This window comes from Tenrec ecaudatus, chromosome 10 (assembly GCF_050624435.1).
Source record: "Tenrec ecaudatus isolate mTenEca1 chromosome 10, mTenEca1.hap1, whole genome shotgun sequence".
NCBI lineage: Eukaryota > Metazoa > Chordata > Mammalia > Afrosoricida > Tenrecidae > Tenrec > Tenrec ecaudatus.
The window spans coordinates 136,149,946-136,173,713 of NC_134539.1; the positions used below are offsets into that span (position 1 = coordinate 136,149,946).

Here is a 23,768-nt window from a genome sequence, read left to right on the forward strand (position 1 = left end):
TTATCAAATTGTGTTTCAAAGCTGTGATTTTTCAATATTTTACCATTGACTGCACACTAAAGCTGACTTGCTTTAACCCCCAGCACATATATTGGTGCAGGATCTTCATACAGCGTTTGTCTGACACTTGGGTGAGTCACCCCAAATAGCTCCTTGTTGTATGCTTCACGTGAGTCAAATCGAATCTTGTTTGTGTCATAATGCTAGATAGTATTTTGAGGCAAAATCACCTCATTTTGAGGTCCTCAGCAGCAAGCATAGCATTGCTAACCAGGGGTGGGTGGTGGCTGGGCGTGTCTCGCAGGCATCGGCAGTAGTGGCTGCTGGATCTAGGAATTTAGAGATGCAGAGAAATGAGCTTGCTGATTCGCATGTCAGTGTCAATAGGTAGTTGCTTTTTTTAGGGAACTGCTGTCCATTGTGGATTGCTGGACACAATTTCCTCCATAAATTAGTCTAGGGTGTCACTATTAATGTAGTTCTTATTTTTATCCACGATATGTCTGAACGTTTTGGGAGCCGTCAGCAGTAGAAGCATTTCATAATGCCCTGAAGTTTAATCATGAAGAGGTACTGCCACTGGGTTGCTGATGTGTTAGATCTTCAAGGGCTGGGCAGTCTTTGCTGTCCTCCTTTCCTGGCGCCCCCATCTCCAGACCCAGAACCCAATTTGTCATGCCAATGTTGACCCATTGCCTTTGTTCTCCTGTCCACACACGACTGCTCTGCCTGGCCTTGCCTACCGTGTATGCTTATGTAGAAAGCCTCAAATAAGATGCAAACTTAATGTGGTTGCATGTCGTGCACACTACTATTACCGATCAGACACATCTGAGGGGACCTGAAAAAGTTTGTAGAAAACTTCCACTATCTTTCCATTTCATTTTTTCCATGAACTCTTTGAAGTGGCCTTGTATTCAAGGAAATCTGCTTCCAAACAATCCCTTGAGTAAATGGTTTTTCTCACTAAAGTACAGGATCAGAGTAAAAATAAAAAATCTAAAAGTAATGGAAACTCACCTAACTCCTCGACTTCAATGATTTAGTAGTTGCTGTAAAATAATAGAACCTGAGCACCGTGCAGTTTCTCCTCTGATTCCTCAGATCCTCAATGATTGGGAAGTACTTGCTGTAATTCCTTCTGGATCCACCATCTCCAGACCCTGGTTCAACTTGTCATACCACTCCTTGATTTTGTGCTCCAGGTCAGCGTTGGCCTCCTCCAGAGCTCTGACCTTGTCTAGGTAAGTGGCCAGGTGGTCGTTGAGGTTCTGCATGGTTTGCTTTTCGCCTCCGGAGAACAGTCCCCCATCACCTGCACCACCTCCCATGCCACCACCACCAATGCCACCACCGTAGCTATAGAAACCCCCACTAGCACCACCACCAAATCCAGAACCCCCACCGAAGCCAGCGCCCCCCAAAACCAGCCCCAGAGCCTCAGGGTCCTCCCCAATCACTTCCTACTAAGCAGCTACCAAAGCCACCACCAGACACTACCCTCATTGGCCCCACTCATGCCATAGCTGCCCGCTCCTTCACGGGAAGAGTCACCCCCACCCCAGGCCACATCTGCTTCTACTGCTAAAGCTGCTCCCACCAGCAGACGCTCAGACAGAGCTGCTGTCCCCAGCCCTGGAAGAGGAGGCTCGAAAGACATGGCGCCCTTCAACATTGGGTCTGCCTAAGCGTGAGGAGTGGAAGTTAAAAATTGCCCTGATAAGGAAGTCCTTTGGCCTTTTATATCTATATCTCTATCTCTATCTCTATCTCTATCTCTATCTCTATCTCTATCTCTATCTCTATCTCTATCTCTATCTCTATCTCTATCTCTATCTCTATCTCTACCTCTACCTCTACCTCTACCTCTACCTCTACCTCTACCTCTACCTCTACCTCTACCTCTATCTCTATCTCTATATCTATATATATATACTGTTTCCAAGGAGTTCCCTTCACTTGACTTTGCTGTTGTTTCGCCTTGCTCATCCGTCTTTGTATGTAAGCATACGCTGTAGGCAATGCCAGGCAGTGCACTCGCGTTGCGTGACCCTCACCCTGCTGGGTCAATTAACATTGGGAAACTAAGATAAGGGTGGAGTAAAATTAATGTTCCTATTCCATTCTTCTAATTCATGAGTGCTTGACAATCTATTATTTCCCAGCAATCTTTTCTTCACCTCCCTATACAATTGTAGCAGGCCAATCAGGACTCTGTCTCCTTGTCACTAAATCCATGAAACACATGCATTTCCCCGATGTCATTCCAGTGGGGTTCTTAAACCACAATTCAGTGTTAATCACAATCCAAAGACTAGATCTATTCAGCTGCAATTTTTTTTCAGGAAAAATTTCCTTTTCTTTCTCCTTTTGGATCCAGTGACATTGGCAAATGCTTTCATATTCTCTTTAAGAGTTTTGGAAAGAAACCGAGCATCGCAGCCATTCTTGCACAGAGAAGAACCTGATTGTGCTTGCTTTTGTGGGCTAGCTTTGAACGCAAGCGTTGTTGATGAGGCGGGCTCGCTAGTCAATAAATTGCCACGGAAGATTTTTACGTCAAACGTCTGCCCAACAGCCATGCTGCTTTTCTCACGAGCAGCCGACGGCTTTTCTCACAAGCAGCCGCCGTCGAAGGTGCGACTCCTGGTCTCTACCCAACCAGAGGAAAGAAGAGCGACGAGAGTCATGACCAGAAAAGCTAGACGGTGGTGCCTGGCCACCACTACCAATTGCTTTGAAAAAGCTTCCCGTCAGTAATAAGGTCCTGAATAGGGTTGGGAGAAAAATGTGCGACCACTCAAAGTCATGAAAGCAACCAAGCTTGGATAGAGACCCGTGGAACCCCCAGGCTCTGGCCCGTTGTCATTCTTCAGCCTGGAGCTGAACTCAGCCCCTTGTTAGAGCAATCAGGAATCAAGATCAGGACAGCATTGCCCCAAGGGCAAAGCTCAGAGGCTTAGGAAAGGAGAAGTGGAAACAGGAAACAGAGAAGAAGTGGGCTAAGTGATGCCTCCTGGAGGGGATTGCAATAGATGAGTGGAAACAAACTGTGCGTTATGGAATGCAAAATCGATGATCTGCTCTGTAAACCCTCAATAAAGGCCTGTAAAGCAATGCTTTCTTCAGTCTCCTAATTCAATACACAAATAATTGCTTCCCTTCTTCAGATTCAGTAGCTTTGACTTGTCCCATGTTCTAAAAAAATCGAGACTTTCCTGCTTCTTGTCTCTCTCCGCCTTTTCCGCCGCCTCTTCTCATAATCAGTTCCCACTAAACACAACCCAAAGGTATGAGTTCACTTTCCTCATTAGCTATGGGTGTCGAGAGTATTTTTAGTTTACCATTATACAGTAGATTTATAAGGTCATTTGTTTTGCAACTGAACTTTGAAAATACGCATCCACTCTGTTTGGACGTTTCCTTTAATTATTCCTCCGCAGTTTACCGTGATGAGAATGTCATTATGTCAAGGAGCACTCGTTGGGTTGCATAAGTCACTCTCATTGCTGAGGTTTCTGAGACTGTAACTGTTTATGGGAGTAGAAAGCCCAGTCTTTCTCTCTCAAAGTTGCTGGAACTTTGAACTGTTCACCACGAGGATCACAGTCCAATGCATAACCATGACACCACCAGGGATCCCTTCCACAAGTAGATGCCTCCAAAGAAAACTGAATGATGACAACATATTTATAGAGTAGAATAAAATTTATCAAAATTTCAAGTAGTTGTTTTATACCCTCCCATTTGGCAGCTATCTATCCCTTTCCCCATGTACTTCTAGGAGACCTGGTGGTGTAGTGGCTGTGAGTTGGGCTGTGAACTGCAACATCAGCAGTTCAAAACCACCAGCCACTGTGAGACAGAAAGATGAAGCTTTCTATCCCCGTAAAGATGTGCAGTCAACTCTGTCCTATAGGGTCACCATGAGCTGTAAGGTTGTTGTTTTTAATGCACTCCTGCCACATGACTCTTCTGTGAGGGAAACAATGTAACAATTATAGCGCATTTGTATCAAGTAATTAAATAGAGATTATTCTAAAATGCCACAGGACTTTAAAATCTAGAGGGGCTGGTGGTGAAAGGGGTATCAGGGAAGATTTCAAGGTGGGAATGAGATGGGAATGAAGAATGGCTCTTTGGATAAATACTCTTATGTTTTTCCTAGAAGTCCTCCAAAGAACAAAGAGAATATTCACTTATTTAAAAAATATATAATAAAACTCAATATACATCACAATTGTTATATTGGCCCATTGGTGCTTTTTTTTCATTCCTTAACTAATCACTGTCATTCTATTATGTTTTTATCTACCTACTATTGCATTATTTAACATCCCATTTATTTATTAATTCTCTTTATTTTATTGTCCTTTTGACTTCCTATCCATACCAATCTAATTTATATATTTTAATTACTTATTTAGTTTTTTCTTGCATATCAGGAGTTACAATTATTCACTGAGCACTTTGCAAAAGTCAACCAAACATCATAATAAAACCCAGAAAAATTACATTAGGAATAAAGTGGCCAAGGCACAGCATCTGCTTGATTTTCATATAATTTCTGTTGTATTTTATATAATCACAGCAAGTTTTCTCTTATTTGTTGTTTATAATATTTAGAAAATGTCAGAAAATAGCTTACTTTTCTCTTTCTACCAAGCAACAATGGAGAGATATTATTTACTGTCTCAATGGCTGACCTAGATGTAGACTCTAAGGTACAGATGGCTGATTTATCATTGTCCCTTGCTAACAAACAACTGCCCTAGTTAGGGACCCCATTTCTATGTAGCTTGATCCTAGAGACTCATCTTGCCAACTGACTACCTACTTCCACACCAGCTTCAGTCACAGACTTGCAATCATAGCTTGCCACTCAGCAATAGATTATCCAGTGTCTCTCCCCAGTTTTGCTGCTGAAATTTCATGTAATTGCTCTGCTGATAAAATTCAGACTATCAGAAATCTGCTATCAGAGCGTTGTGCCCCCTCCATAGACCTAATACCTCAAATTCTTTTTGAAGCACTGAGGTCAATGTAGGAGTTGCTCTCAACAATACAACCAGACATGCACACCAAACTCGCAGCCAGTTAGTTGATTCCAATGCATAGGGATCTTATGGGACCGGACAGACTGTCTCTTTTGGCTTCCAATTGATGAAATAGACAGCCTCACCTTTCTCTTGAGAGTGGTTGGTGGGTTCAAGCTGTGGATCTTGGGGTTGACTGCTCAGCAAGTAGCCCACTATGCCACCGGGAGATCCTGGAGAGGGGGGAAAAAACTCAACTATGTTTCTGCTGCTGGGTGCTTCTGATTTTTCTGCAGTTGGATGCTCTGAGTTTTTCCAGGGTGCAAATGTAATAAGAGGGCTGTATGTTCTATATGAAAGGCAACAAACACGTAGTGAGCATTTTCTCTGAGTTAGGTCCTGTGCTAGGAGCTAGAGATAACACTCAGCTATATTTACAGAATCTTGGCATAACTACATGAATTTCTGGGTGGGGCAAAAGGTAAGTATGGCCACCTGTGTGCAAGATGGGCACTTTGAGTCCACCCAGAGGTGCCGTGGAAGAAGGGCTTAGAGACCTCCTTCAGAAAGACCACAGTCACTGACAACCGTAGGGAGCACATGTCTGCTGGAACATTCCACGGACTAGCTGGGAGTTGGGTGAACTTGGCAGTGAATGTTTTATTCATTCCTTCATGGTACACATGTTTATGATATTCTTTTGGTGGGAAAATATTCTCAGATTCCAAAGGCCAACAGAGACTGGTGCCGAAAGTGTCCCGGAGTCATATTTTTACACTTCCACCTCCCCATTTAGCAGCTGTGTAATCTTGAAAAACTTCCTTAACGTCTTGTACTCTGGTTTCTTCTTCAGTAAACTGAAGAAGATACCAGTTCCTGCTTTGTCATTTTCCATAAGGATTCAATAGGTTATATTATAACAGGACCAGTGGTTGGCGTGGAATGTGCTTGTTAAGACGATGTGTAATTAATCGCTGGAACATAAGTCCTGTATAACTGGGCACTGCTTGCGTTTTTAATGACAGTTGACATGGTCAGAGTGTCAATTCTGACTCATCGAGAGACAGAGAACAGTTGCTTCTGGGGGTTTCTGAGACTACATCCTGATGGGAATAGAGAGTGTCCTCTTCTGCCCTTGGAATGGCTGGTGGACTTGAACTTCGAGCGGTGTTATCAGCACGACTGTGGCCCACTAGCCACTCAAAGCAGTCACCGACCAACAGAAAGCCTGGCTGCGCGCATGCACATTGCAATGCATTTTTTTCACCTTTAAAACCTCCGGCCCTAACTTCCAGTAGAGAGCGCGCAGGGTGAATGTTTCTTATTCGACTCCTCCAGTCTGCAATCATTGGGTGGTATTTGAGCCCTGGTGGCGTAATGGGCCGCTCACCGCAAGATCAGCTGTTTGACACCACTAGCTGCTCCCAGGGAGAAAGGCCGGGCTTTCTACCCCCATAACGAGTTACTGTCTTGGAAATGCCCAGGGGCAGCTCTTCCTGGTCCTATGGGGTCGCTGTGAGTCGGCATCAACTTGATGGTAGTGAGTTTGGATCTTTGGGCTGAATCGCTATGATTTTTGATGTTTGAATCAACAGCCAGTTTCTCTAATACCTTGGCGACGGAGGTTCTAGACAGTGTGATGGTCCCGTGAACAGCACTCCCTGGAGTAGAGGCTCACCTTTCCATCACGAGGCTGCTTTCCCCGAAAAAAACAGTTTACTTCCAACATGGACTCGCTCCTTCACCAGCATCGTGATCCCTCCGCGATCTTAGGGTCACTTTTCAAAGTTTTGCCAAAGGGATTCATCGGACTCAAGACATTTTGCTCCGTGGAATGGCGTTGCCTTGTCTCATCTCTACGGCTCTTAGCGTTTGTATCTTGGCGTCACTGCTGCAGGCCCAGCCGTATTTGCACAGAAGAGTCTCTCTGGGGCTCCAGGGATTCAGGGGTTGGCCACCAACCAAAAGATTGTGGTTCGAGTTCATGCCAAGGCATTTTAGGAGGAAAACAAGGCCTGTGAGCTACCGAAAACTCAGCCTCTGCAGCGTCAGTCTCCTCTAACACACGTGGACTCTGAGTTCGAAATGGCTTGGCCGCCACTAGTGTGGGGGTTTTTTGGTTTGTACCTCTCATAGCAACCCAATACTTCGTTCTCTCTCTCTCTCTCTCTCTCTCTCTCTCTCTCTCTCTCTCTCTCTCTCTCTCTCTCTCTCTCTCTCTCTCTCTCTCTCTCTCTCTCTCTCTCTGTGTGTGTGTGTTTCTAGGCTTAGAAACCTAGAGGTTAAAAAACAAAACAAAACTATCTTCTGACCGTCTAAAACCCACTTGTTTGTAGTTCCTACTTTTGAATCTTCTTCAGGAGGCTGAATTTCCCACTGTTGCTTTAATTACCCAGAAAATTATGTCAACGAATATACATTTTTCTTAAGTTCTCCTTGCTTTAATTGTATAGACCTTCTATACCCACCCCCCGCCCCTAAACAAAGCAGTCCAGAGACAACCTTTCCAAATTCTTCTAAATCCCCCTGACCCAGAATAGTGACTCAGGTGCACCCAGGAGGATTGCTTTCATCTGCTCTTTGTCGGGGCCCGGGGGCCTTCTGTGGAAAGATCTCGAGCCCTCTCCAGGACTGAGCTCTGAATAATTGCTTGTATAGAGAACTGGCAGGATCCTGACAGATGCTAAGTGTTAAAGAAGATCTGAGCATCGTAACTGGTGCTTAAAGAGCCCTGGTGATGTAGCGGCTGGCGCATTGGGCCACTAACGGCAAGGTCGGCAGTTTGAACCTACCAGCAGATTTGCGGGATTTGGGTGATGGGCGCTTTCCGCCCCATAAAGAACCTCAAAGAACCTCTATTCTGCCCTCTGGGGTTGCTATGAGTCAGAAAGGACTCAGTCACAGTGAGTGATAATTATTTGGGGTTATATTTTCAGCTTGCTAAATCCCCAGGATTTCTCAGCAGTGTGTATAAACATACTCCTTTTCACATCAAGCAAGGGGGCAGGCCTTGGTGAACCAAGGCCATTGTTCTATTGGAAATTTTTCAGCCTTAGCCACTGGTTCAGGCATGTTAACTGCCTTCCCATCTGTCAGAACCTCTTGGCCACGCTGGGCACTGCCTTCCTGCAGGTAGAAGCAACACCAGGAAGAGGATTAGGTGCAATGTTCTCCGTGTTTCTTTGTACACTTGCCATTTTGGCAATCCATTCATTGTAGTGAGCTAATTTTCTCCTGATTAATTTTGTTTTGATTGGCTGGCGTATTCATTTCAATGCTTGAACCTTACGGCGAAGTACAGAGACTTATCAGTCACCTCTAGGAGGATTGATATGATTACATCTCTTATTCTGAGTATAAGAGATGACGCCATCAATTATTCCCTCCCTCTGGGCCACAGTCCCCTTCTGGACTAGATCATGTCCAAGGTCTCCCATGTCTTCAAGCTATTCTGTGACAATGGAGTTAATGAACACATTTTCACTTATTGTTGATCGTTACAGCTATGTTGATTGAGGATGTAATCATTTGAACCCATGTCTAGATAGCTATTCAATCCTCACCACAGCCCTCTGAAGTCGGTCCTGTGTTATTGTTGCTATTGTTACAGTGGGCTGTGACCCCATGGGACAGAGTAGAACTGACTCACAGGGTTTCCACGTGGTCCATACTTCAGTGGAGCAGACTGCCACAGCTTTCCACTGGGAAGTGGCTGGTGGGGTTAGACCAGCAACCTTTTTGCTTCGAAGCTAAATCACGGGCATCACCGACGATCCTGTATTGTTATCATTTTTAGCCCCATTTCACAGGCGAGGAAGATGAGGCGCAGAGCAGTCAGTTAACCAGCCCCAGAACGCACAGCTGGGAAGGGGCCAAGATGGGTCTGAAGCTCAGGGCTGCCCTTAGCCACTCTTCAATGACGTGTTCTTTGTCCTTAGTTGGCCACATTCATTTGCAGCCCCTGGCATCCTGACCTCCCAGCAGAGATCGAGGCCGCTCAGCTCTGGTTTGAATCCCCATGGGGCTCCCACCCTAAGTCACGTTTCTGGAAGTCGGTTACCTGCAATAGTGGAACACAGCTCGATGTACACCCACCAGACCCTTCATAAGGCTACAAGTGGTTTCTAAAGGCTTTTCTAAGCGTGTAGATAGGGGAGAAAAATGGAAAACGGACAAAGCCGAGGTGCTAATTGATTTAATAGTTGTATGGCATGGGCACTGACCAAAATCAGAAGATGCCAGTGGCTGGCGAGTCTGCAGTGGGGTTCTGGGCCCCCCTGTTATGCCTAGCATGATAGTTTATTCCTGGGGGGCTGGGCGGGGATTATGAGGAAAGGGTCCCAGGCTGAGGCTCTAGCTGAGGACATTCAGGGGCTCCAGGCTGTGACTATGCTCCAGCTTGTATTTGGCATTGGCATACCTTGTACCTGTACACCTGCAGCTCTTCCAGGTAACTGTACAAAACAGAGAAGAATACTTTCTTTCCTAGACAGCGAGTGGAGTGTGGACGGGAACCCTTGGGCAGGTCACGATCTTCCTATAGCTGCAAGAGAACCTTCTGCAATAACAACTCTCCGTTAGGGCTGGGTAAGGGGGGTGCACACCGGCATTTTGGGGGAGGCTGGCCTACTGCTTGGCGTTGATCAGAAAGAGGACGGCCATCGGTTCGTTGACCAGAGTTGAGGACCACTAACTGATAGCATGACAGTCTCAGTTTGGCCATGGTGCCATAGGGTAGCTTTATATTACGACACAGTTTAGGGTCACCTAAATGATCCTAAGAAAATGAAAACCCACCAAAGCCACGCTATTGCCGCTGAGCCCATTTTGAACTCATAACGAGCCATTGTGTAATTTCCCCCCTAGTTCAATGCCCTGATTCTCTTGTATTTACTTTAATAGACTCCTCCTGGATATTTATTATGCTAAGTATTGTACAGGGAGGAGTCATTGGACATTCTTTTGGCACTTGAAAGTTTCCATGACTAATTATTTTCGTTCCTTTTAGGCCTTAGGCACAGTTTCTGATTGTTTTGGTTGAAGCCTGAGTTACATCATTCATTCATTTCAGCTCTGGGTCTGGTATTACCCTGGGAGTTAAGGATTCTATGGTGATAGAAACCGCCCCACCCTCAAGGAGCTTATGGTTAAATCACACGGCAGGTGAGCAAACAGGCCATCACAGGCCAGTATGAGGAGGCGGAGTCGAGGTACCTGGAGTGGGTGTCCTGGAGAGTCTCCCACAGAAAATGAATGTGCGTTTCCACAACCAGGCCAGCCCTCATGTAGATTGCCGCAGGGCCTCTCCGATTCCATGCCCACCTTCCTCTAAGTCGTTCTCTTTGTAGCAACAAGAACATATATATCCTGACCCTCTTTGGTCTCAAGCTCTCCCATAGTCTCCTACTGAACTTGAAGGACATTTAGTTTCTCCCACGACCTCATTTGAACTCCCCTCCTTTCTCGCTCTAGCGCCACACACCGGCCAGACTGCTGTTTCCGGAACATACTTTTCCTCTGATCTTTGCACCAGCTACTCAAGAGCTTCTTATGCTCGTCGCATCATGTGGGTCGCAGCTCAAATGTCACCCCTTTGAAGAGTCTTCAGTATTCACCCAATCCAAAGGAGCCATCATCTGTTGTTTTCAATCATTTGACATTATTTTATTAGTTGGGATTGAATACATATCATTCCATATTTCAATCACGTCAAGTACAATTGTACAATGGCTACTACGATCAGGTTTCCAATCATCGTTTTTCTACATGGACTCCTTGGCATCGTTTCCCTTTTATTCCCACCCCCAAGTGTATCCCCTTCCCCATTTATTGGTTTTCAGGGGCTTGGTTGTATCCAACACCCTCATGTTTGTTTGCTCATCTACTGCCTGCCCCCCTCCATTAGAACGTAAGCACCATAAAAGCCAGAGCTGGGTCGTCTTCGTTTCCACGCATCTTGATCCTTAGAATTGCACCTGGGTTGTAGCAGCCACTCAACTGATGCTTTTGACCAACTCCATGAGTAATAGACACCGGAACGGCTGCTGTTCAGCCTCTCCAGTCTCTGTCCCTTTATACAAAGGAGAAGAGAAATAGGACTGGGTGGAATTATTCCACACAAAACATTGGCAAGGTTCCAGTTAATATTGGTGAACATTCTCTAAGTAGCATGGTGATGTATGCGTTAAAGGAGTTGAAAACAATATTGAAGATATTTACAGAGATAAGGTTTAGAGTATTCGATATTAATTTCAATGTCACCCCCTCCTTCCCTTTAGATTCCTCCGATAATTGGCTACGTGGCTGCCATTTTGGTCTGTGCTAATGTAGCTTTTAAACTACGTAAGGATAGGTGCAATTTCATCATTGCGCGAGGTAAGACCTTGTTAAGACCTCGAGGTAAAGACCTGGACATTGCCACCATTTCTGTGAGCTGAAGCCTGCAGTGAACTGAGAATGAGAAGGTGATGGCAGTAAAGGGGGCAGAAGGAAGATCATACAAGGGTGTTGTCTGGAAATGTCTCCAGAGAGCTTTTTCCCTTATACGATAACTATCATTACATTTTAAAAATGCCTTCCCAATTAAATGATGCGATTACTAAACTAAAGTCTTATCATCGAGTAATGTTTTGATGATTGTTATTAAGTGGACAGGAACAGTGGGTGCAAGCAATGGCAGAGACCCAAATGGCGTAACATCAAAACGCCTTTTCTGTTTGGCAGGGGATGCATTTTACATACGTATCGATCGAGTCTGCGCTTTCTGGTCTGGAACTCGAGAGATCCTTTCCCGACGTCACTAACTCCGAGCCCTCCTGGTTGCCTCTGGCCCACAGACCCCATTCCTCCACCCCTTCATCCTGCTCCACTGCTCAGCACATTCTCGGGACTCCGGCTCTTCATCCTCCAGAGAATTCTTCATTCTCATTTCTTTTCAGGGACTCAGCAGTGAGTGTCTCTGCTCTAGACATCCAAAATCCCACTCCCTGCTCCATCCTTTCTCTTGTTTTTGGGGTAGGCATTTAACGTGTCCTCACTTCACCCATATTCCAAACTAAACTCACCACCTTTCCATTTCATCCACGCCCTCTTTCCAGTGTGCTGTTTCTTCCACGACATCACCGACATCAGCTTTATTTCCAGCCCTAGTATTGCTGCTGCTCTGAGATATTTTATTGTAACATATTTGGCATACAAAAGCTTAAAAGTGACTGGTATCATTTAAAGGATAATGGAACAGCCACTTGTGTATCCAGGCTTCAGCTTAAGAAATGGAACCATATCCTTCTCGCAGAGTTCCTGTTGTCTCTCCCCCAAGGGAATCTTTCAAATTGGAAGTCACCACCAGCATGCTGGGTTTTCTTACTTGTTTTGCCTTCTGCATGGCTGTTGTTGTTCCATGTAGACTTATAGGACCTGTGTACCTCTGAAGGGTGTGTTTTGGATTTTATACAAAAGGGACCATACTGTACGTATTTTTTGACTTGTCCCCCACCCTCATCCCTTTGACTTGATGTTTCTGTAATTCAACGTGTGTGTCTGTGCATGTGTGTGTGTGTGTATGATGTGCGGTTGAGTTTCCTGTGAAGTAGGACACTGTGCAGGATGCTGATTGAAAGTTGCCCTTGGGGTCGACATCGGTGGAGGAAATCAGGAAGCATGACTGGCATGGGAGAGAAATTGAGCTCCGTCTGGAACTCTGGAGCGCAAATGACCTAGGTAGTATTGTCCTGCGTTGGCAAGAGATGGCTAGGTGTTTATATTCCTACATTCATCAGTCAATGGGTGTGCCTGCTCCAGGAAAGGGTTTAACCCTGGGTGAGAGACCAAGTCTTCATTTAAGGGTGACACATCACACTCTCTGTCCACTCCCGGGCTCGGGTTCATTCATCTCCCCTGTGGTATAACATTCTGTTATACGCACAAGCAACACCATAGCTACCCATCCTTTTGTGGATGGTTACAGTTTCTGGCTTCTCACTATTACAAACAATGCCGCTGTGAACATTGATGGTCATGTTTCCTGACCAAAGTTCATGAAGTGAGTCATCGTATTTCAATGAGATTCTTTCAGATGAATGGGGAGATATTCTTATTGATGGTGCAGCTAGAAAGACAGCCGGATAGACTTTTTTTTTTAATTTTAACAATTTATTAGGGGCTCATACAATTCTTATCACAGTTCATACATATACATACATCAATTGTATAAAGCACATCCATACATTCCCTGCCCCAATCATTCTCAAGGCATTTGCTCTCCGCTTAAGCCCCTTGCATCAGGTCCTCTTTTTTTTTCTCCCCTCCTTCCCCTTTCCCCCCTCCCTCATGTGCCCTTTGTAATTTATACATCGTTATTTTGTCATATCTTTCCCTATCCGGAGTCTCCCTTCCCCCCTTCTCTGCTGTCCCTCTCCCAGGGAAGAGGTCACATGTGGATCCTTGTAATCAGTTCCCCCTTTCCAACCCACTCACCCTCCACTCTCCCAGCATCGTCCCTCACACCCTTGGTCCTGAAGGTATCATCCACCCTGGATTCCCTGTACCTCCAGCCCTCATATGTACCAGTGTACAGCCTCTATCCTATCCAGGCCTGCAAGGTAGAATTCGGATCACGGTAGTTGGGGGGAGGAAGCATCCAGGATCTGGGGGAAAGCTGTGTTCTTCATCGGTACTACCTCGCACCCTAATTAACCCATCTCCTCTCCTAAACGCCTCTATGAGGGGATCTCCATTGGCCGACACTTGGGCCTTGGGTCTCCACTCTGCACTTCCCCCTTCATTTAATATGGTATATATATACATATACATATACACATATATACACATACATACACACACTTATATCGTTGTTTTTTTTTTTGCATGATTGGAACTCTATGATGCTCACTCTCCCGACACAACGGCTGGAGCCAAAGTGGGTGAACAAGTAAATGTGGTGAAGAAAGCTGATGGTGCCCGGCTATCAAAAGAGATAGTGACTGGGGTCTTAAAGGCTTGAAGATAAACAAGCGGCCATCTAGCTCAGAAGCAACAAAGTCCACATGGAAGAACACACCAGCCTGAGTGAGCGAGTGGTCCCAAAGGGATCAGTTACCAGGCATCAAAGAACAAAAAATCATATCATTGACTGCACACCTCCATGATAGGATCGCTGAAGACAAATGGGTGCATAAGCAAATGTGGTGAAGAAAGCTGATGGTGCCCGGCTATCAAAAGAGATAGTGTCTGGGGTCTTAAAGGCTTGAAGGTGAACAAGCGGCCATCTAGCTCAGAAGCAAAAAAGCCCACATGGAAGAAGCACACCGGCCAGTGCGATCACGAGGTGCCAAGGGACCAGGTATAAGGCATCATGCAAAAAAAAACAACAACAACGGATAGACCTTTATCTTTGCCTTGTTCATGTTCACGTGCAATAGAAATAGTGCAATGTTCCTATTTACATCCCTATTTACATGTTTCCATTACATACAAGTGCATGGTCTTTTGAAGTTTTATCCTTAGGAGTGAAATTTCAGCGTGATGGAATATGTACATTCCCAGGCTTATTAGGTAAAACCAAGCAATTTTCAAAGAGATCAGAATGATACTCACACAAGAGTTTCTGTCATTCCACATGCTCATCTACACTCGATACACAGACTTTTTGATACTTGCCAACACGGAGGGTGTGAAATGGAGTTTCACTGTGGTTTTTAAATTTTCGTGTTCTTATTATGAGTGAGATTGAGTATATTTTCATGTTTATTAAATTATGGCATTCCAGTGAGGAACTTGCTCAAATTTTATGCCTTAAGAAATAGCGTTGGCTGTCTTTTTCTTCCTGGATCATACATGTCTTTTTCGGATGCTATGATACTGTGGACCATAAATGCAGTCCTTCTCATTGAGTTGATTTCTTCTCATGGAAACGCCGTCCTGCAGAGTTGGACTGTTCCTTGGGGTTTCTGAGACTGTAACTCTCTACGGCAGCAGACAGCCTGAGCTCACTCCTGCGGAGCAGCTGGTGCGTCTAAATCACAGTCTTGCCATAAGCAGTCTAGGGTTTAACCCACAGCACCACCAGGAATCCTAGTGTTGATTATTAACCAAACCTAAAGCTGCACTGTCCTTGAATCTATTCTGCTCATAGGGACCCTGCAGGTTTCTGAGACCATAATGCTTTACTGGAGTAGAAAGCCTCATTTCTCCCTGAGAGCTTCTGGGTTCAGACTGCTGACCTGTGATTCGCAATCCAACATGCTGCTCATGATGCAGTCATCTCCTCCACCTGGTTGGCCTGTGTTTGCACATCCTTGTGGTGTCTTTAAAACAGATTTGCTTTACTTTTCATGTAAATCTAATCAGCCTTTGCCTTAGTGGCTTGTACTGTCTTGTATCATATTTAGAAAATTCTTTATTTTCTAGAAGAAAAAAAAAGTTGCCTTTCTAGTGCACTTAAAATAGATAGTGGCAGAAGGAGCGTCATTTCCTTTCCCTCCCCTCCCCGCTCCCCTTTGAGGACAGATAGCTGTCCCAGGTGTTAGGTGTTCATAGATTCGCATTTCAGACCCGTGCATTTTAAAGATACGACACCGCCATCAGTGATGAGTTGCTGAAGGAAGAAGGTTTATTGAATGCCAAGGATTGGCAATAGATTCGGAAAGGTAATGAAGAGAGCCATCGTATTTGTAAATGAGATTCTATTAGATAACTTTGATGGTGCAGATAGAGATTATATTTCAGTAATAGCAAGACAGCAGGATAGACCCTTTTCTTCGCCTGGCTCGTGTTCACGTGCAATAGAAACAGTACCATGCTTCTATTTCATCGCAGTGACATAGGTAGCAAGAGAGGCCTTGTTCTTAGGCAGGCTTGTGTCCTCAAGCCTTCTCTTCTCGGAGGGCATTTGGAGGATGCCGCCGGTCGTGTCCCAGATTAATTGCTCTGAGACTTCTCTTCCAGAGAGTGGAGCCTGGTGGTGAGTATTTTGCTGCGCTGGTCCACCTCCTCGAGAACTTTCTTAACCACGATGGCCTTGGGAGGATCTAAAGATTTGAATTTCAAAGGAGATTTTAACAGGTTGGAAAAAGAAGAATAAGAAATTATACCAATAAGAGGAAGCATAACACTTCCTTCTGGTGCGCTATTGATTGTTTGGGATTGAAAGAGGAAATGTTGTGTGTGCAGTGAACACAGATACAAGGAATTGCAGGCAGTGCGGTGGATTTTGATTTCTTGCTTTGCTAACGGCGTGTTAGCGTGCTCCTTTGTTGGAAGGAGTCCACCTCACTGAGTTTAGATGTCAAGCACACTGATGTCTCCTACCATTCTTTTTCGGTCACTAATTTTATAAGGTGTCATAAAAGCAATCGAGGATGACGCTGAGAATGAAGTAGCATAGCACAAAAAGAGAACCTTGTTCTAGTTACCTCTCACTTGAGTTACCACGTTTCCAGAACCAAAGTCTTTAGACTTGAAGCTCCCGGACTTGCAAGCCCTGTGGACATACAGAGTTGGAACCATCACAAGAGAGAATGATTCAGCAAGAACCCCCGAGATTCCAGATTCATGATTATATATTTTTTCATGATCTTTTGGGTGGGGGAGCACCTTCAGTGAGTCACAAAGTCAAACTTCTTCAGCTTTAACACCAGGGGGGGGTGTTATTTTTCACTCGCCATCCCATAAACACCAGACTCGGCAGCTTTTGATTCTTTCAACTTGGCAGGGCTGAGATCAGTATTCAGCCTGGTGAATTCGGTCACGTTAGCTGTGCTCACTTTCCAGAGGTATAGGTTTTCAGGTGCTTTCAGTTGATGCCTGCCCCCACCCCAACCCCTTTCTATTCCTTCACCTACCCATCCTCTCCACCGATCAGCAGGCAGTAGGTCTCGATCTCCTTCTCCAGGTGGACCTTGATGTCCAGGAGCTGCTCGTACTCCAGCTTCTGGCCCTCGGTCTCGGTCCTGACCTGGTGCAGCTGCTCCTCCAGGGCCCCGATCTGAGCCTGGATCTGGCCGAGCTGTGTGCAGTAGTTGCCTTCGGTCTCGGCCAGGGAGCACTCCAGGGAGTGTTTCTGCCAGGGAGCAAGGACAGAGCTGAGAGTGAGACGGGGCTCCAGGAGCGCAGCCCTTTGCTCTGGTCTGAGGATCTCCTGGGTTTCCCCTGCCTACAAGTGCCTTCGCGTTCACACTGACATGGCGTTAAAAGAACCTTACGGCACAGCTTAAAAAGGGAGCAGGGGCCTGATTCGTCATCATGTTGGGAGTGGGAGAGAGGGGATAAGAAGGAACTTTTCCTTGGGGGGGGCACTGAGTTTATGTTAATGGTACAGGAAACAGTATTAAGAGTGGCTGCACAACTGGAAGAATGTAGTGAAGGTCTCTAACTCATCCACGTAGATGTTGCTGAATTGGCATGGGTTTTACTGTATATTTTTCATCACCATAGACAAACAAACAAACAAACAAACAAACAAAACCACGTGTAGCCAATCTTTCTTTTGGCTAGAATAGGCCTACGGATTGACAGGGCTGTGTTAGGTTTTCTATGCAGAATGCCATTGTTTCCTTCGGTTTGAAGTTATTTATCTAAAAACTTGCGTGGGCATGCTTTCAAAGATTCCAAACCACCCGTCACCGATTTAAAGCGGCCCCCTGGGAGATGACACGAAGGTGTGCTTTCCTACCGTGGCCAAGAGAGACTGCAGCTCAATGTCCAGCGTTTGCAGCGTGCGCTTCATTTCCGTCAGCTCGTTGCGGGCTGAGGTGGTGGCCCCGACGTCCTCCGAGATTTGCTGCTGCAGCGAAGCGCTCTGAAATGAGCAGGCACGACAGACCACTCAGCTTCGCGGACAGCGCCCCGTTCAATCGTCGAAAGCTGGTTTTCTGGAGGGCAACTCACCTTTTCGTTGAACCAGTCCTCCGCGTCCCTGCGGTTCTGCTCCGCGAGGTCTTCGTACTCCGCCCGCATGTTGTTGAGCAGAACCGTGAGGTCCACGCCCGGGGCCGCGTTCATCTCCACGTTCACGTTGCCCCCGGCGGCGCACTGCAGAACCTTCATCTCCTGGGTGCAAAACAGTGGTCACCTTATCCTGTCCACTCTGTTATTCAGGGACAGGTAGACGAGCAGCGGTCGGAAGATTCTTGGAGTTCAGCTGGTTCCACTTCCCAAGTTGGGAAACCCAAACCAGGACCAAACGCACTGCCACGGAGGCATGCTTACTCCTGGCACCTTCTAGGACAGAGCAGAGCTGTCCCTGCCGGTGGGTTTCTGCGATGGAAGCTCTTTATGGAAGTAGAAAGCCTTGCCCTGCTCTCAAGGAAAGCTCCCTCCACCTGAGCCATTCCCTGGCCAGTGACACATGTTCCCATGCTGACTACCTACAGCAAGCACGTAGCATGTTCTATGGTTAAAGGCTGTGCAAGTTGCACATTTGCTACGGAACACCGAAGACAAATTGATGCATTTGAATTGTGGGGCTGGAGCAGAGTATTGAAAATACCATGGACTGCTGAAAGGACCGGCCAGCCTGTCTTGGAAGAAGGAAGCCAGCAGGCTTGTTCCAGGCAAGGAGAGTGGGACTCTGTCTCACATACTGTGGACAGGTTGTCCGGAGAGGCCAGTCCCTGGAGAAGGGCCTCAGGTTTGGTAAAGTAGAGGCAGTGAAGGAGAGGAAGGCCCTCGAGGAGGTGGATGGACACATGGCTGCAACTCTGGACATAGGCATTGGACGTAGGAGCGGTTATGTGGCTGGCTCAGGACAGGACAGTTTGTTTCTGTTCTGCAGAGGGTTGCTATGGGTTAGAACAGATTAGAGGTAAACAACAACAACAACAACAACAACAACAGTTTCAATTGTTACAGAGCTTTCCCTCATAGTGAGTCAAACTCTTGCTCGGATAACTCCGATCCCTTGGTGTGAGTTCAGCTACTCAGAAAAAGTTACAGTGCTTTTTCCAGATGTTGGTCTTGTTAGTGGCTCTTCAGTCGGTTCTGATTCATGGTGACACCGTGTGTGTCTGACAGAACATTCTATAGGTTTCTGAGACTGACCGTTTGGAAGCAGAATACCAAGTCTGTCATCTGAGGGTTCTCTGGAGGATTAGAACCACTAACCTTTCAACCAAGGGCCAAGCTCTTAACCATGTGTGCCACCCAGAAACTCCCTTTCCAAACGAAAATCCTTCAAATGCGTCACCCTGTTGCTGCCCATTCTGCTATTCCATTCACTTGTAGCCTAAATAGCTCCACCTTTGTAGACTGATTTCCATTCCACGCAGAGACCAACTAAACTCTACACCCTGAGTGCAGACAACAAAAACGTCAAAGGACGGAGTTATTGTGAATAATTCTGAATGGTTGAAATAATCCAAAGTCTCCACCTCCTCGCTCACTGGTCAGAACCTCATCTTCTCAAGGATAACGGCCTTCAGAAGGATTTTAGTGTCACGAGAGCCTTTGTAGTCAGACAGAGCTCTGTGTAGATTCTGATTCTGCGTGGTAGTGACTGTATGAAAAAAAACACTTTAAAAGTTGCTTAACCTATTAAAGTCTCATTTTAAAATCTGAAAATTGTACATAATCTTAAAAATCCTCTTTCTGAAAGAAGTGAAAGAAAGAATGAATCTTAAGAAGACAGCAATACTTCTTGGCATATGAATACTAAATAAACACTTGTTATTGTGATTATGGTTAACATCAAAGACGTTGGAATTTTTCGGCCAAATTCTGCCTATTGGTCTACCTTTAGCGCACGCAGTTGGGTTGCAACGAGCCCTTTCTAAGAGTGCAAGTGGCCATCATAACCATCATGGCCAAGACTTGGTAGGGATGGCTGGCTATAAAAACAGTGAGATGGACATGAGACAGATTTTACACTTCCAGATAAATAATATGTTTCCAAAGCGATCCAAGACTGTGCCCAGAGACCTGACCCTGGTCAGCTTATGTCTGCCGCAGCAGCCCTCCTCGCCTCCCACATCCCACAGTGGCTCCCGCGATGGTAACTGAGCTCCTCTCTTTCTCCCTGCATCAAACCCTTCAAACAATGCTAGCATTCTTTCCTCCATGGTGGTCCCTAAACCAGCTCTATTTGCAAATGTGCCTTTAACTTCGGGAGGTTTAATGAAAACTTACCAATTCAAATAGGAAAAGGAGATACACTGTTGCATCTGGGTTTGCCTGAACATGAGGTGTTAAAAATGGCATGCATTCAATCCATCCAATCCCCATGACCCAAGACCACCCTTGAACCTGTACGTCTGTATACACCTGTCTTTCAAGAGGCGACATTTCTCTTGACTAATCAAGGAGTATTCTAACTTCATTTCTTGCTTTAAGCATTTGGCTCGACTGGAAGTCTTTGGAGTGTTTAGATGTTTCAAATGAACTGTCAAAGGATAAAGATGTTTTCTCTGTTGAAAGGCAAACTTGATAGGAATGCTGGCTTCTAGTGATGATTACTTTGGAAGCATGTAATCTCTTTGGAAGTATAAAATCTGTTGCATTTTAGTCTCTCTGTTCCTATAGCCGTACCTATTCAGAATACACATCGCTATTAAGTATAGATACTTAACGTATGTCGTAAGTAAATGTTTCTGTGGTTTAAATCTGTTGCTGTTATGTAGGGATTCATATCTAGCTTTCATGGGGTGTCCTTAAAGGCTATTTATTTTATCTAATTAGATGTAATCTCCTAAGTGGCTGCTGTAACTTATCTATAATTACATAGTCAAGCACTGTTCTTACAAACCTGATTGGAAAACATGATTTCCCCCTTTTTTTCCCATGGGAAACTGGATAAGAGAACAAAGCTACTTTTCCACTTGTAAAGACAGTTCAGCCTCCATGCTTGTCTGACAATGGGTCTTCCACACCCGCTTCATCCCTCAGAGGCCAGTTTGTGATCTTCTGTCCGGGAGACAGGGACTGGAGAGGAAGCTGCAAACTGTAGATGGCCAACTCTTACCTCTTTGTGGTTCTTCTTGAGGTAGGTCATCTCCTCGCTCAGGGTTTCGTACTGAATCTCCAGGTCTGTTCTGCACAGGGTTATTTCATCCAGAACTCTGCGCAACCCATTGACATCAGCCTCTACACTTTGGTGAAGAGCCAGCTCGTTCTCGTACCTTCAGGGGGGTCAATGGTTTTCCAATGTATTACACAACTGAACTAGAGAAACAGTCGTCGTCCCCCGCCCCCCTCCCGCCCCCAAAAATGATCAAAGACTAAAAAATCTACAATTTCAAAATGGTAGAGACAATCACAAGAGATATTTTCAAAGTTGGCCTTGTAACTATCTTTTTTTTTTTTTTTTTTTTACAAAGTTGAGATAGTCTCTTGATAGAAAAAGAACCAGGGTCTGGGCCAATCATTTTCTAGCAGTTCCATTTTTTAATTCAATATCTGAGCATAAAAAGAATAATGGCAGCCTGTTCATCTTAAATCCCAATTTCAGGAAAAGAGTTGGTAATATTTAAAGGGCAGATCAAAGAAGGCTTCTCAATCTGCGAGTCTGCTTACTTGAGTCGGAAGTCGTCAGCTGTCAGCCTGGCGTTGTCGATCTGCAGAACAGCATTAGCGTTGCTGGTGGTGGACCCAATGATCTAGAATCAGGAAATTCAGCATTTCAGAGAAATCTAACTCAACCAGTTCAAAAACAACTAAAAGGGGTTTCTTTCTATCAGAAAATTGAGACAGCAAAATTAACGAACAACAACAAAACAAACTAACTGCCATCAGTAAGTTCGCCATCACATCAGTTCCAACTCATGGCAGCCCTAGAGGACACAGTAGAACCGTCCTTTGGGTTTCTGAGACCATACATCTTCACAGGAGCAGAAAGCCTCATCTTTCTTCTACTAGGTAGCTGGCGGTTTTGAACTGATGACTTTGTGGTTGTCAGTCCAATGTGTTACACACTACACCACCAGGGCACCTTTTAAAATGAACATTTACCAGAAAACCGGTAACCTTTTTATCATGTTAACCAACTAAGGGAGTCTCTGGGTGGGGCAGAGGGTGAACCTACTTGGCTGCTTACTGATGGGCTTAGAGGTTCGTGGAGTCTATCCAGAGGCACTTTGAGAGAAAATCCTGGTTCTCTGCTTTAGAAAAATCTGCCACTGAAAGTTCAGTGGAACATATTCCCACTCTGACATACATGGAGTCCAGTCAAATTGGATCATCCCAACTACTTTAACCAACCGCAAAGCCCAAACCAAACTCACTGCCATTGAGTCAACAGCAAGCTTCCTGTGGGCTTCCAAGACTCTAACTGTTTACAGGAGTAGAGAGCCCAGTCTGTCTCCTGAGAGGTTGCTGGTAGTTTCAAACTGCCCCCATGCAGATCGCAGCCCAGCGCAACCACCGACTCTACATAATGCTTATTCCTAATGCTAAATGGAAATGTCCCAAAGACGATCACAATTACTAAATATTTTCAGAATTCCACCAAGAAAGGAAGAGTATCTTTAGTAACAAGGTAGATAAAAATGATTGGAATATGGACTCTCACCTGATTTTTAAGATCTTCAATGATTGGGAAGTATCTGCTATAGTCGTGGTCCAGACCACGGCAGGAACCAGGCCCAAATTTCTCATACCACCCCTTGATCTTCTGCTCCAGGTCGGCATTGGCCTCCTCCAGAGCACGCACGTTGTCCAGGTAGGATGCCAGGCGGTCATTGAGGTTCTGCATGGTCACCTTCTCATTGCCAGAGAGGAGGCCTCCTTCATTCACAGTAAAGCCAGCGCAGAGATTGCTCCCTCCTGCATTTCCTCCTGATGAGCTGCCACCAAAGGAACAAGAGAAGCCACTTCCGATGCCAGGTATGCCACAAGCATTTCCAGCCCCAAAGCTGGCTGCCCCACTGGAGAGCCTGAGTGAACCCGTGGCGGGTCGAGGACCGGGCTTCCTGGATCCACTGGAAACGCGAAGAGACATGGTGTCAGGGTAGAGGCGTCGTGGCGGTGTGCTCGTGGAGGGCAGACCGAAATGCCTTCTTGTTGCCAGTGTTTTGTTGGCCTTTTTATAGACAATTCCAAGGGTGTTCTGGATGAAATTCTGCCAACATAGAGTAAACCATGGCTTGCCAGCCTCAGCAAGTTGGCGTCAGTGGGTGATTTTTCCTAATTAGTAAGTGACTTTGCTGGGTTTGTTTCTGTAGGTGGGCAGCGCCCTCGGGTTGGTGGTTATCTGAGAAATGGGTCTAGGCGGAGTAATGTCCGCTTCATTACTACACTTGAAAATTGCGAGTGAGTCATTCTTCACTCCATCCTTAGATGATAAAGTCCACCAGTCCATTACAGAATTAAAATTTGGCATTCTGGGCGTGGCTTATTATGCCAAGGTAGACATGGATGCTGCTGAGACCGTGTGTGTATTTGCGTTCCCAGTGCTTTCTACATGTAAGTAGAGACTGTATCTGGCGAGATGATTATTTTTCCCAATTGGTCCTTCAAGTGTGTCCCTTTTCCTTGCCACTGTCCACAATGGGCGGTAACTCCATTTTGGCTGACCCATGCATCTGATTGTGTTGACACTTCTGGTGTCTGGGAATGGCTGTCCTCCTCTTATCCTCTTTGGTAATTAGAAACACACCCCTAATTGCTGTTTTGCTTTGTGCGAGTCATAAAGGACATTAGCTTATTTCCTGACCCTGCGAAACCCAAAGCCGACATGGAAGGAAATGTTTTGTCTTTCTTTGCTTCATCCATGATTTACCTCTGGTGAAAGTTAACAGTAAATTA

At 45.5% G+C, this 23,768-nt stretch overlaps 1 protein-coding gene and 1 pseudogene across 1 annotated transcript; both read right to left on the reverse strand.

The window, feature by feature from the left end:
• Positions 1 to 1,020: 1,020 nt before the first annotated feature.
• Positions 1,021 to 9,698, reverse strand: LOC142458729 (uncharacterized; annotated as a pseudogene).
• Positions 9,699 to 15,953: 6,255 nt separating this feature from the next.
• On the reverse strand, positions 15,954 to 22,962 carry LOC142458312 (keratin, type I cytoskeletal 25). Its single transcript, XM_075559336.1, has 8 exons — positions 22,534 to 22,962; positions 21,540 to 21,622; positions 20,989 to 21,145; positions 17,922 to 18,083; positions 17,707 to 17,832; positions 16,877 to 17,094; positions 16,448 to 16,515; positions 15,954 to 16,063 (listed from the first exon to the last, which is right to left on the reverse strand). The coding sequence occupies exons 1-8, from the start codon at positions 22,960 to 22,962 to the stop codon at positions 15,954 to 15,956; spliced, it is 1,353 nt and encodes a 450-aa protein (XP_075415451.1).
• Positions 22,963 to 23,768: the final 806 nt, after the last annotated feature.

Excerpts from the sequence above, each read along its gene's own strand:
- LOC142458312 (XM_075559336.1), bottom strand. The coding sequence starts at position 22,962 with ATGTCTCTTCGCGTTTCCAGTGGATCCAGGAAGCCCGGTCCTCGACCC. Across the intron at positions 17,833-17,921 it reads AGGACTGGTTCAACGAAAAG|AGCGCTTCGCTGCAGCAGCA; the intron begins GTGAGTTGCCCT and ends TGCTCATTTCAG. Across the intron at positions 17,095-17,706 it reads TGCAGTCTCTCTTGGCCACG|AAACACTCCCTGGAGTGCTC; the intron begins GTAGGAAAGCAC and ends GCTCCCTGGCAG.